This window comes from Macadamia integrifolia, chromosome 1, assembly GCF_013358625.1.
Source record: "Macadamia integrifolia cultivar HAES 741 chromosome 1, SCU_Mint_v3, whole genome shotgun sequence".
NCBI classification, from domain to species: Eukaryota; Viridiplantae; Streptophyta; class Magnoliopsida; order Proteales; family Proteaceae; genus Macadamia; species Macadamia integrifolia.
This window is the reverse complement of record NC_056557.1, coordinates 19,573,258-19,585,349: the sequence shown is the minus strand read 5'-3', so window position 1 is coordinate 19,585,349 and position 12,092 is coordinate 19,573,258. Positions and strand designations below refer to the sequence as shown.

General features: G+C 39.2%; 1 protein-coding gene across 1 annotated transcript; it reads left to right on the top strand.

Moving 5' to 3' along the window:
* The first annotated feature begins 524 nt into the window (after positions 1–524).
* Positions 525–1,820, top strand: LOC122071780 (disease resistance protein RPM1-like). The gene is made up of 2 exons (XM_042636222.1): positions 525–819; positions 925–1,820. The coding sequence occupies exons 1-2, from the start codon at positions 525–527 to the stop codon at positions 1,818–1,820; spliced, it is 1,191 nt and encodes a 396-aa protein (XP_042492156.1).
* Positions 1,821–12,092: the final 10,272 nt, after the last annotated feature.

Below are 12,092 nucleotides of genomic sequence, written 5' to 3'. Positions count from 1 at the left end.
TCCAAAAGCTCAAGAACAGACTCAAGGATATTGGAGGCTTCCTTGGAGAAGTAGATACTAGGAGCAAACAAGATGGATTGGTTTGCAATTGGGAGAGCGATTTGATAGAAACAGTACATGATGCCAACAATTGTATCAATCAGTATGTCTCTAAGACTACAAGTCGAGATAGGTCTGATCAGGCACTGTCAATTGTGCAGTTTCGCAGTGAATGAGAGAATATCGATGCACGTCTCGCCGGAATTCCACGCCAGAGGTCTCAATTCAATATGCCACTGCCGCTGCACCCTACAGGGACGACCTCAGAAGCAAAAGAGTAAATTGGGCAAAGTTCTTCGACCGATGGTGTTGATGTAATAGGTGAGGAATCTCTAGCCCCCTTTGCATTGAATTATAGAAACTTGCCTTCTTATCTCAGATCCTCTTTACTCTATTGTTCTCTCCTCCCTGAGGGAATACATAGAGGAAGGTTGGTTCGGCTATTGGTGGCTCAAGGTATTTTACAAGAAAAACTAGGGGAAGTCATGGAGGATATTGCTGAAGAAAATATCAACCAATTAGTTGACCAAGGAATGATTCGAGTTAAAATTGGCTTAAGAAATGAACTCGAAGTTGTCGAACCTTATTATAAAATCTGTCTACTTAAGCTGCAGCAAGGAGAACCTATCAAGTGGTATCGTGGTGATTCAGATTATAATTTGCCTGAGTGTGCCCGCATTGTTTTGGTCCACTATCGTGGTGAGACTATCACGACAAGCTTCAATGATAATCCAATTGTATCATTATTTGTCATTAAAGCCAGGGGAGCTATAGTTCCCCGTGAGTGTTGGGATGAAGGCATTCCTGACGACCATTGGGCCTGTGTTAGAAGTGCCATCCATACCTAAAAATTTTTGAGGGTTTTGGAGTATGATTATCTTGAAGTTAAGAGCTTGCCAGAAGAAATAGGAGATCTGATAAACTTGAGGTATCTAGGCTTAAAACATTCGGCGCTGGATGAGATTCCAGAGAGCATATGCAATCTTCTAAATCTACAAACTTTGGATATTAGATGGCCTATGAGACTGAGGGTATTGCCAAGTGGAATTCTGAAACTTGTACAGTTGAGACACCTTATGTTGTCAATGAATGAAATAAAAGTCCCTTCAGGTATAGATATATTAACAAACCTCCAGAGTTTAACTAATCTATTTATAAGACCTGGCATCATCCAAGAATTAAGAAGTTTGACTCAACTCAAGAAACTGAAATTTATGGATGTATCCGAAGAACATGACAGTGAGCTCTCTGCTTGTATTATGAAGATGACAGGACTTGTGTCTTTATCTCTAGATACAACAGGCTATGAGGATGATGAACTGTTACCCACATTGGAGTCATTTTCACCTCCGCCATCTTTCAGAAAACTTCGCCTATATGGTCGTCTAATGGATCTACCCAACTGGGTCTGCTCCATGGAGAACCTTACTAAACTGACATTAGGCTATTCCTTCCTATCCGAGGAAGCAATTTATGTACTTCAATTTCTTCCCAACTTGAAACATCTAGCACTGTGGGAAGCTTGTAAGGTCAAAGTAATAAACAAAGAATTTTGCCAGGTGGGTGGGTTTCCTAAGCTAGAGGCACTTCTTATTGCTAATCAGAATCTACTGGAATGGACTGAAATTGAAGATGGGGCATTGCCAAGCCTAGCATTCCTCAAATTCCATTGTTGTTCACAGTTGAGGATTCTTCCGAAAGGACTGCAATGTGTCACCACGCTAAAAGTACTGAATATGTTTCCCTTGCACCCAGATCTTAAAAGGGAGGCAAATACGTGATGGAGGCAAAGAGAATTACAAGATCAAACACATCCCATTACTAGTGTCATTTGGTTCCTTTGGTTGAGAGAACGACAACCTTTTTTTTTTTTTTTTTTTTTTTTTTTTTTTTTCATGTTTTAAAATAGTACTCCCACTCATATTATCGTGAGCCGTGAGGTGTAATTTATTATCTATTCACGTACTGTTAATCACTTCTTCATTATTATTATTATTATTATTATTTTTAAGTATACTCATCATTACATTCATAGAACATATATAAATTGCGGTGGTAGAGGATTACAACTTTCTTCACCATACTAACATCCAGAACAGAATTTTCAACACTCTCTGCATAACCCTGAATAATATTTATATTTACATTTTTTTTTTTTTGGGTAAAATAATTATATTCACGTTGTTTGGTGTAATTTGATCCACTTTTTATTGGTTTTGGGAATGGTCTGATATCAAAGTATGGTTGCCAAGCTTAGAACAAATAGATACAGTATGATTCTAAAACTATATCTCATATTTTTAAGTGATTTAAGGTTATTAGGATATTGTAAAAACTCTCTTTGTATGGGTCATATATGGTTCCAAAACTCTTAAATTAGCCATCCAAAAAACCGTGCAGATGCCTTAAATTGACATGGGAAATGGTTTATAAGCTAGATGTACTTATTATTGCTTCTACGAATCTATTGGGATCGACTGAGACTAAAGGTGTAAGAAAATAAATCATGGTATTCTTAAATAATAAGGATCTTGTCATATGAATCGCTTCAATATAAAATGTTGATATAGGAATTCTGTTGCCGAGATCTATCTTTTTCTAAATATTCTTGCAATTTCTTCATTTGAAATGAGATTTGAACCAAAGGCTGGGTACTTCTTGGGTTATCAAATGTCATATTTGTACAAATCAACTTTCTTCAAGCTTTAATGGAGGTAAGTTTCACTTCTTAGTATTTTCCTTTATGCACTTATCTAATGGGTGAGATTAGTATGTAATCATACAAGGGGAACATAATCTCCTTTAATAACAATGTCTATCTTCCATCAAGGTAGACCAATCAATCAAAAAATAAACCTTCCCTATTTTCAGCAATAAAATTATTGTGGGAACCCTTAATAGAATCTAAGATTTTTGCAATTAAGTCAAATATTCGGTTTTAATATGAAACCCAATCAATAGTCAATTGGCACAAATTAGGAATAAAATGCCTACAATCTCCCACTTGGACCATATGATTAGTTCATAACAACCTATGTTTTAATTTTTGAAAATAGGTTAAAAGATTTTTTTTATTGAAACGATAATTTTTGGATTCCAACAATTTTAGAAAACAACACAATGTGACCACTTCAACATAACACTACATTCGACTACATACGATAATACCTTGAATAAATGAAAATATTGACAAGAACTATGGTGGTTATGCGTCTTTTATCTGTCAACACACTCACTTTCACAATTTCAATATCAACAATTCCATCCAATCGCAATAATTGTATACACAAAGATAGATGCACAAAGATATCGCAATAATTGTAAACACAAAAATATAATAATTGTATACACAAAGATAGAAAACTCCTTAGATTCTCCTTGGTCCAAACAATAATATATCATTCATGCATATTGCAATAATTGTATACACAAAGACAGAAAGGAGAAATGCTTAGGAACATCCCTATATATGATCATATCAAATGATATAGGGTGCCTATGGCAAAATATGACTAAAGCATCAAAATCTAATAAGACCAATATCATATACAAGATCTATAAAGAGCTTAGGCATTAATGCCTTGGTCAACAAATCTACAATAATCAAACTTGTCATTATATGAGATATATACACATTATGTTCCTGAACATCTTCCTTCACAAATTTATATTTCACTCCAATAATCTTATCTCTACTAGAATGCTTGTCATTCTCGAAGTAGCACATAACAGCAATATTGTCACAGTAAAGTCTCGGTGGCTTCATGATGAAGTCAACAACCCGAAGCCCTAAGATATAACTTTGTAACCAAATCGCCATCGATATGGCCTCAAAACATGCCACAAACTCCGATTCCATAGTGGAAATGGAGACACAAATCTATTTCTTGGACTTCCAAGAAATTGTAACACCAACAAGTAGAAAAACACAACAATATGTAGACTTTCTACTATCAAGACAACCAACAAAATCAGAGCTTGAATAACTTATCACTTCCAACTGATCAGTGTTCTATAAGTAAGCATATAGTTTTTTGTTCGTTGTAAATAACGTATCACCTTCTTGGCAGCCACCTAGTGATCCATACAAGTATTATTGACGTATCTTCCTAACATCCCTACTACATAGCTAATATTTGGATGAGTACAAGTCATGACATATATATATATATATATATAAGACTTTTCACAGTTAAAAAAAGGAATGTCTTTCATCCATTCTCACTTTAGATCATTCGACAGATAATGGCTCAAACTAAACTTGTCACCCTTAATCACGAGTGAAACACTAGGTTTGCAAGTCTTCATATTATATCTCTTAAGAACTTTATCAATGTATACTCTCTGTGATAGCCTAAGCAGTCGGAGAGATCTATCTCGAAATATCTCGATGCTAATAATAAAAGATTTCAAGCCCGTATCCTTTATTTCAAAGTTTTCAAAGAAGAATGTTTTCATATCCTTTAACAAACTAAGATTATTGTTGGAAAGAAAAATATCATCTACATATAGGACTAGAAATATAAACTTACTCCTACTAATTTTCAGATATACTTATCAAAAGTGTTCTCTACAAATCCAAAAGACACAATGATGTGGATGAACTTTAAATACCACAGAAACAGAAACATAAATAGAAATAAGAAAAAAACATTAAATAATTACATAAATAACCAAAAATTAAAATAGACATTAATTTAATGAATCGAAACAAACATATTCTATTTATGGTTCTATTTTTTTTTTTTTTTTTAAGTATCTAAACACACTTGCTAGAATATTATGGTCAACGTCAAAAATTTGATTATTGACAGCTGGATTCCGACAAGTCTTCAGTTGACTCGATGGGTCAAAAATCTGGGATGAAGGGTCAGATTTGGGCTGATTTGACTTGGTTCATAGTGGTTCATTTCTTTTGGTTCATTTCAGGTTGGCTTTTTTGAACCATGTAATTCAGTAACTAGCTAGACCCCTTTAATGAGCTAGCATATAATATGTGTCACACCCCAATTCTAGTAAACCCAACTCACCATTAGGAATACCGGTGGTGTGAGTAAGACGCGTACTTGTTTTACAAACCTACCAAGATCTCTGATAGTAGTACCTTAACATACACAATCTCACAACACGAACCAAACCAATAGCAGCAGAATCAGAGTATAATAGTGGAATCATAATTTAAAATGGGGGAAATCATCTAGTGATATTACATATTCATAATCGGTTTATCCAATTTACAAGTATGCAAGACTTTTATATAATAAGCCTAAAAGAATTCCAATTGTATAGTTCGGTATCAAAAGTCACAAATACGCTCTACACCTCAGGATGCCACGTAAGCACTGTGGTCGTTAACACAGTCTTGATCATGTTCTTCCACTTCTGGCATCCACCAGTCGTTCACCCCGTACTCAGGTCCGAAGGATAAAGAGTCACAAGCCATAGGCACAACAATACCTACATCATCATCTAAAAGGGGGCATATACATGGGGTGAGCTTCCAACTTGCTCATTGAGGGGTGGGGTTCATGCACAATCAAGCAAAAGCATTAACATATATAATATTCCATGATGACATGAATACAAGAATTAAACACATAGTCCATGATGTGAAAATTCAATTGATTATTAAACCACCTAATAATACAATGAAGTCGGGTAAATGCTACTGCGACACATTAGGCTATATCCCTGGTCTCGAAACTCGCACATCGAGTACACAGCGATACAAGCCCTAACCATGATTAGGAGCTTGTCGATCCCAGGATGCATCCATTGGTCACCCAACAAACCCTGGATAACCCCTTCCTGGCAGTCACGGTACTGGGATTACCACTGGCCACATCGGACTAATTCCTGCCTCCGGCAACAATTATATTGTACCTCGGGTATGGCATTCCGAAAAGGTTCATCAAACATACCACCATTAGGTTATCCAACACCTTACCCATGTTGGCAAGGGGACGTAGCAAGGGGAATGTCAGCTAACCACAATATCCTACATGCCTTTCATAATGATATAGTTAGTGTGGACCATGCGACACCGGGATTACCATCGGCCACGAAGTGGGTCCATTTTCAAGTATAGTCTCAGGGTACACGATATCGGGATACCATCAGCCATAAGATGTAACCCACGACTATATACGTATTTTAGCATACAAAGTAGTTGAGTATAAAGTACGCAACACCAGGATTACCATCAGCCACGAAGTGTATCCATTTCCAAATGCAATCCTGGAGTACACGATACCAGGATACCATCGGCCACGATGTGTAATCCGTGACTACATCTAATCTAATGCACATAATTAATGCATGAATGCAACAACCATACGGCAATCACGGTACCGGAACCACTTTGGCCATGCCGGATCTGTCTCTTAACATATTAAATGCAACAATCATACGGCAATCACGGTATCAGAACCACCTTGGCCACATCGGATTCTGTTTCACAACATACATTTCTTATCAATTGTAACAATAATATATTATGCAATAATATAACATGTTATGGAACATCATAATTATTTAAGTAATTAATAATCATGTGAAATCCTAACGCATGTGAGAAATTCTAATATAATTAAGCAATCCCAAAATAAAAGTCAACCATCCCTCACCTTAGTTTTGTTCTGTCAATTTGGTTCCAAGTGTGTAAACTAGTGGTTAAACTCACTATCGGCCTTAGAGTACGTGCGCATCTCAATCCTAGGCACAAAGGTAACCGAACGTCAATACATGTCGAGAATATCAAAAGGGGCCCATAGAGTTACCCCCAAAGAATTCAAACACTGTCTAACCTGGATAGTACAGGTCACCAGATTCAGTCACCAAAAACAAGTGAAAATCCACCAGATTCATCTAGTATGAATCCAGTGGCACTGGCAAAGAGCTCCTAAGGCTTAAAGACCTCACTAGAAATAGCCACCAGATCCAGACCAGTGTTTCCAGTGGGGTGTTTCTAATGGAAACACAGAAGTTTCCCGTGGAATTTGGGGTTTTTGACTCGGTTCTGACTGTCGGGATTTGTTCCATGGAGTTTGTAGAGGGTGTCTCTACCTTTATTTTAAGATAAATAAATAAATCCTGATTCCATCGGGCCATTTGGGAGATACATCAATCGAGAGATCAAAGCCCTAGATGGATATTTGTTCACAAGTGTTTCTGAAGCTCACCGGACTTGGTTTGAGCTCGACAATCACACTGGGAAGGTGAAATAATCATTCCCCAAGCTCCGAGAAGTGTTGGGTTCCTAGTTCACCTCTTGCCCAACCATCTTAGATCAAAATGAAGAGAGAGAATGTAGTACAAGAAGTAACACCTACCTTCTACAAGGATTCTGGCAAGGGTGCGTGTAGCCGTGAGCAAGGTGAGCTTCCTTCCTCCTTCTTCGTCTTCTTCTTCTTCCCTTTTCTTCCCTTTTCTCCTTTTCTTTCCCTCTCTCATGTTTTGTACAAGTGAGAGGTGAGAAATGAACTCACCTCTGTTATTTACACTAAATTGTATCCTTAGGGCATGTTTGGTTGGCCCTTATCTAGTCTAAGTAGGTTAATTCGGCATTTGGGACACGTGGGCCCACCTCCATAGACTCATATGGAGTACAAGTCATGAGGAACGTGTGGGAGAGTGTGTGTGGTCATCCGGGGTTGTTCCCGATGCGGGTGGTACGGTCCATGGGCATTGGAACCAGTTCAGCAGCACAAGTGGCCACCAGATCCAGGCCCAGGTGCTTCCAATGGTCAAAACAGTTAGTTATCTTGACTGCTTGTTGTCCCTTAGTTGGTCTCCCATAGGTGGTTGCCCTAGATGTTAAGTATGGTCTTCCGATAATTTTGGGGTGTGTCGAGATTTAAGTGTAGGAGTGTCGGGTCACTTACCGTCTGGGATCGGAGGGTAGGGTTTGAATCCCCTCCAGTTGGATAAGCAGGAGATGCACTAGCAAGTGGGGTCATCCTTCCCCCTTTGGCAATGAGCTGCCACGAGCCAAAACGTGGTGGTGCTTTCCACTGCTAGCCCAAGACCTATCACAACAGTTAATTTAGACCGGGTTAGGGCACGGGTGTAACATGCAGGCTAGTTATTCTCCCCCAACATGCGTCTGGGTAAGGACCACACTACCCTAGAAAAATATTTCCAAAAACAAAAAACAGTTAGTTCATATTTTTCCTTAAAGAAAGAGGGTAATTGACATTTGGGTCCCAATATTTGAAAAAATTGCATTGAAGATACCTAATGTTTGGAATTCTTTCATTTGGGGTACCTCGCATTTCATAATATGATGGATAAGTTATCTCACATTTTACTAATATTATGTTCACGGTTCCTTATTTTTTTATGATCCCAATTTTATCCCTCCCTCCCTTGCAAACTCAAACGATAGAATCATGCAAATCGAAGCTCAATTTGAATCACATCATATGGAAATCCTTGAAACCCTTCACAAGATGGGAGACACGCACTTGAGAAAATCAAACCTTAACTAGGAGAAAAAACCCTTATCTCTCAAGGAAATCTCCATAACCCATTTTAACCTCTCAAATGCCTCAAATTTCCATATCCATTGGATTTTGAAAATATACAGATGTCGTGTGTACAGAGAGAATTGGACAAGGATTAGACGATTAAGAATTGGAAAGGAACTGGATCCCAATTGTGAAAGGACATGTCAACCCAAATTTGAGTTAAAACATTAAACAAATGTGACATAATCAATCTTTTCTTTGCTTGATAGATCGATAAATTCTATACAAATGATTGTGCTGAATTCATCCATTACCTAAAGAATTGGAAATAACGACCACATTACTTTGTAGGGAAAATACTTCAAAGCAAACACAAATCATGCACTGGGTAGGGATGTAATTGGATCAGAATGGCTCTGTGACACCCAAGAATACGACAAGTACCAGACCCGCCTGAAAAATCGGTAAGGTGCCCCCACCAAGAATACGGCAAGTACCAGGGGGTTTGGGAGATCAGTGAGGGTATGCAAACTTTAGTCCCGCATCGTCTAGAGAGAGATTACTGGGCTAGCTGATAACCTCTAGCCTCTATAACATGGCACAACGCGTTTTAAAGCCTTGTGACTCATGGTCCAAAAAGGACAATATTGTGCAAGGTTAATGGGGCCAAGGCATTACAAATGGTATCAGAGCAGACTTCGATAGTGTGTGGGGCCACAAAGGAGATGATGTACTGAAATACGGGAAGTTTGTGAGACCCAAGAATATTGAAGTATCGGATCCGCTTGGGAGATCGGTGAGGTGTCCCCACCAAGAATACAGTTAGTATCAAGGGGTTTGGTAGATCGATGAGGATGTGCAAACTTTAGTTCCACATCACCTAGGGAGAGATTACTGGGCTAGTTAATAACCTCTAGCCTCCTTAACATGGTACAACGTATTTTAAAGCTTTGAGGCTCATGTGCCAAAGAAGACAATATTGTGCAAGGCTAATGGGACTGAGGCGTTACAAACCCAAAAATATGATAAATACCGGACCTGCCTGGGAGATTGGTGAGGCGTCTCCACCAAGAATAATGTCAATACCAGGGGTTTAAAATATCAGTGAGGGTGTGCAAATTTTATTTCCACATCGTCTTGGGAGAGATTACTAAGCTAGTCGATAACCTCTAACTTCCTTAACATTGCGCAACGCATTTTAAAGCCTTGAGGCTCATGGGCCAAAGAGGACACTATTGTGCAAGGTTAATAGGGTCGGGGCGTTACAAATGGTATCAGAGCATACCCCGATAGCGTGTGGGGTCAGAGTGGGTACGCTGTGCAGAAAGGAGAAAGTTTATGAGACCCAAGAATATGACAAGTTTCGGACCCACCAGGGAGATTGGTGAGGTGTCCCCACCAAGAATACGACCAATACCAGGGGTTTGGGAGATCGGTGAGGGTATTTAAACTTTAGTCCCACATCGCCTAGGGAGATATTATTAGGCTAGTTAATAACCTCTAGTCTCCTTAACATGGTGCAATGTATTTTAAAGCTTTGAGCCACATGAGGACAATATTGTGTAAGGTTAGTGGGGCTGAGGCGTTACAAACCTAAGAATACGACAAGTACCAGACCTGCTTGAAAGATCGGTGAGGTATCTCCACTAAGAATACGGTCAGTACTAGGGGTTTGGGAGATTGGTGAGGGCGTGTAAAATTTAGTCCCACATTGCCTGGGGAGAGATTACTGGTCTAGTTAATAACCTCTACCCTCCTTAACATGGTACAACGTGTTTTAAAGCCTTGAGACCCATGGGAGAAAGAATACAATATTGTGTAAGGTTAATGGGATCGAGGGGTTACAAATGGTATCAGAGCGGACCCCGACAGTGTGGGGGGCCACAATGGGAATGCTGTGCCGAAATAAGGAATTTTGTGAGACCCAAGAATACATAAGTACCAGACCCGCCTAGGCAAACAGTGAGGTGTCCCCACCAAGAATACGGCAAGTACCAAGGGGTTTGGGAGATCAGTGAGGGTGTGTAATCTTTAATCCCACATCGCCTAGGGAGAGATTACTGTGCTAGTTAATAACCTCTAGCCTCCTTAACATGGTACAACGCGTTTTAAAGCCTTGAGGCCTATGGGCCAAAGAGGACAATATTGTACAAGGTTCATGGGGCTGGGGCGTTACAGGCCTTACTCTCTATACCCTCTATGCAGTTAAATAGATATTCAAATATAATGTGCGTTTAGGCTTTTTTCACTAGAAGATTAAATTTTATTAAAAGAGAGAAAAAATAAACGAATACAAAAGAGAATAAAAAAAACCCAGAAGGAGCCTCCACCGGTGGCATTGCCATCAGCAGAGGCTCACAACCACTATCTGTAGAGTCTGAAGCGGGAGCGACCTGCTTCATCAATGAGGATCTCGTTAGTGATGGAATCTAGAAGAGGCAATTCACATCTAAAAAGCTAATCTTAGATGCATCTTTGGCTAGGAAATCCGCTATGGAATTAGCTTCTCTAAAATAGTGGGTGATCTTCCACTCAATGGAGTTAACATAGCTTAAGAGGTTAGACCATTCTTGGAAAACAAACTAGGGAAAAAGCCTATGAAGAAACATAATAACCACGGAGGCAGAATCAGACTCGATCCAAAGATGCCACACATTCATGTCATGAGTGTATTTCAGGCCCTTGACTATACTCCAAAATTCTACTGCAAAATTATTTGCCACTCCCAAGAAGACATTATAACATATAAGCTTTTTCCCAACATGGTCGCGAAAAATACCTCCACCACCTGCCCGACCAGGGTTCCTAGGGAGCAACCATCAACATTCAGCTTAACCCAATTTACCTGAGGCTTGCTCCAGCGAACTTCCAAAATCTCATGGGTAGAATTATGAGCATTGTTTAGCTGAAATCGTCTACTAAGGACAAGATCATTTACAGATTTGGTGAAATTTTCATCCCATTGCAAATAAACACAATGTCTTTAGAAATAGCAGTGAGCACCATGGGAGAGGTAAAGGATATTGATTCAAGCCTTCTGAGATTCCTCTCACTCCAGATTGCATCAATAATGACACTCAGCCCAATTAGCAAAGGTTCTTTTAGAACCCATCCCTTCCCCTTGCTCTTCCACCATTTAATGACCTCATCGACTGAGGGTTTGCTAACCCACGCCTGATGGAACAGCGCAGCAGACTTGGCCCAGATGTCCTGAGAGAATTTGCATTCTAGGAATAAATAATTGAATGTTTCATCAATCTCACCACATAGATCAGACTTGAAAGAGAGTGGATGCCTTTTGCTTGGATTCTGTAATCAATTGGAAATTTTCCATGCACGTAGCACCAAGCCAAGATAGATAGTCTAGGGGGAAGAAGCTTATTCCAAACAACTGAAGCCCAAGAAACAGGAGGTGAGACAATCCTAATGCCATTCCAAGCAAATTTCACAGAGAAGATTCTCATAGGATCAAGCTTCCAAACACACTTATCGTCCATTGGAACAGAAGGAAGAGGTATATCTCGAATAGACTCAAAAGCCAACTTCAAGAGTCTTGAGTCAACCGAAGGCAGGTTCCAAACACCG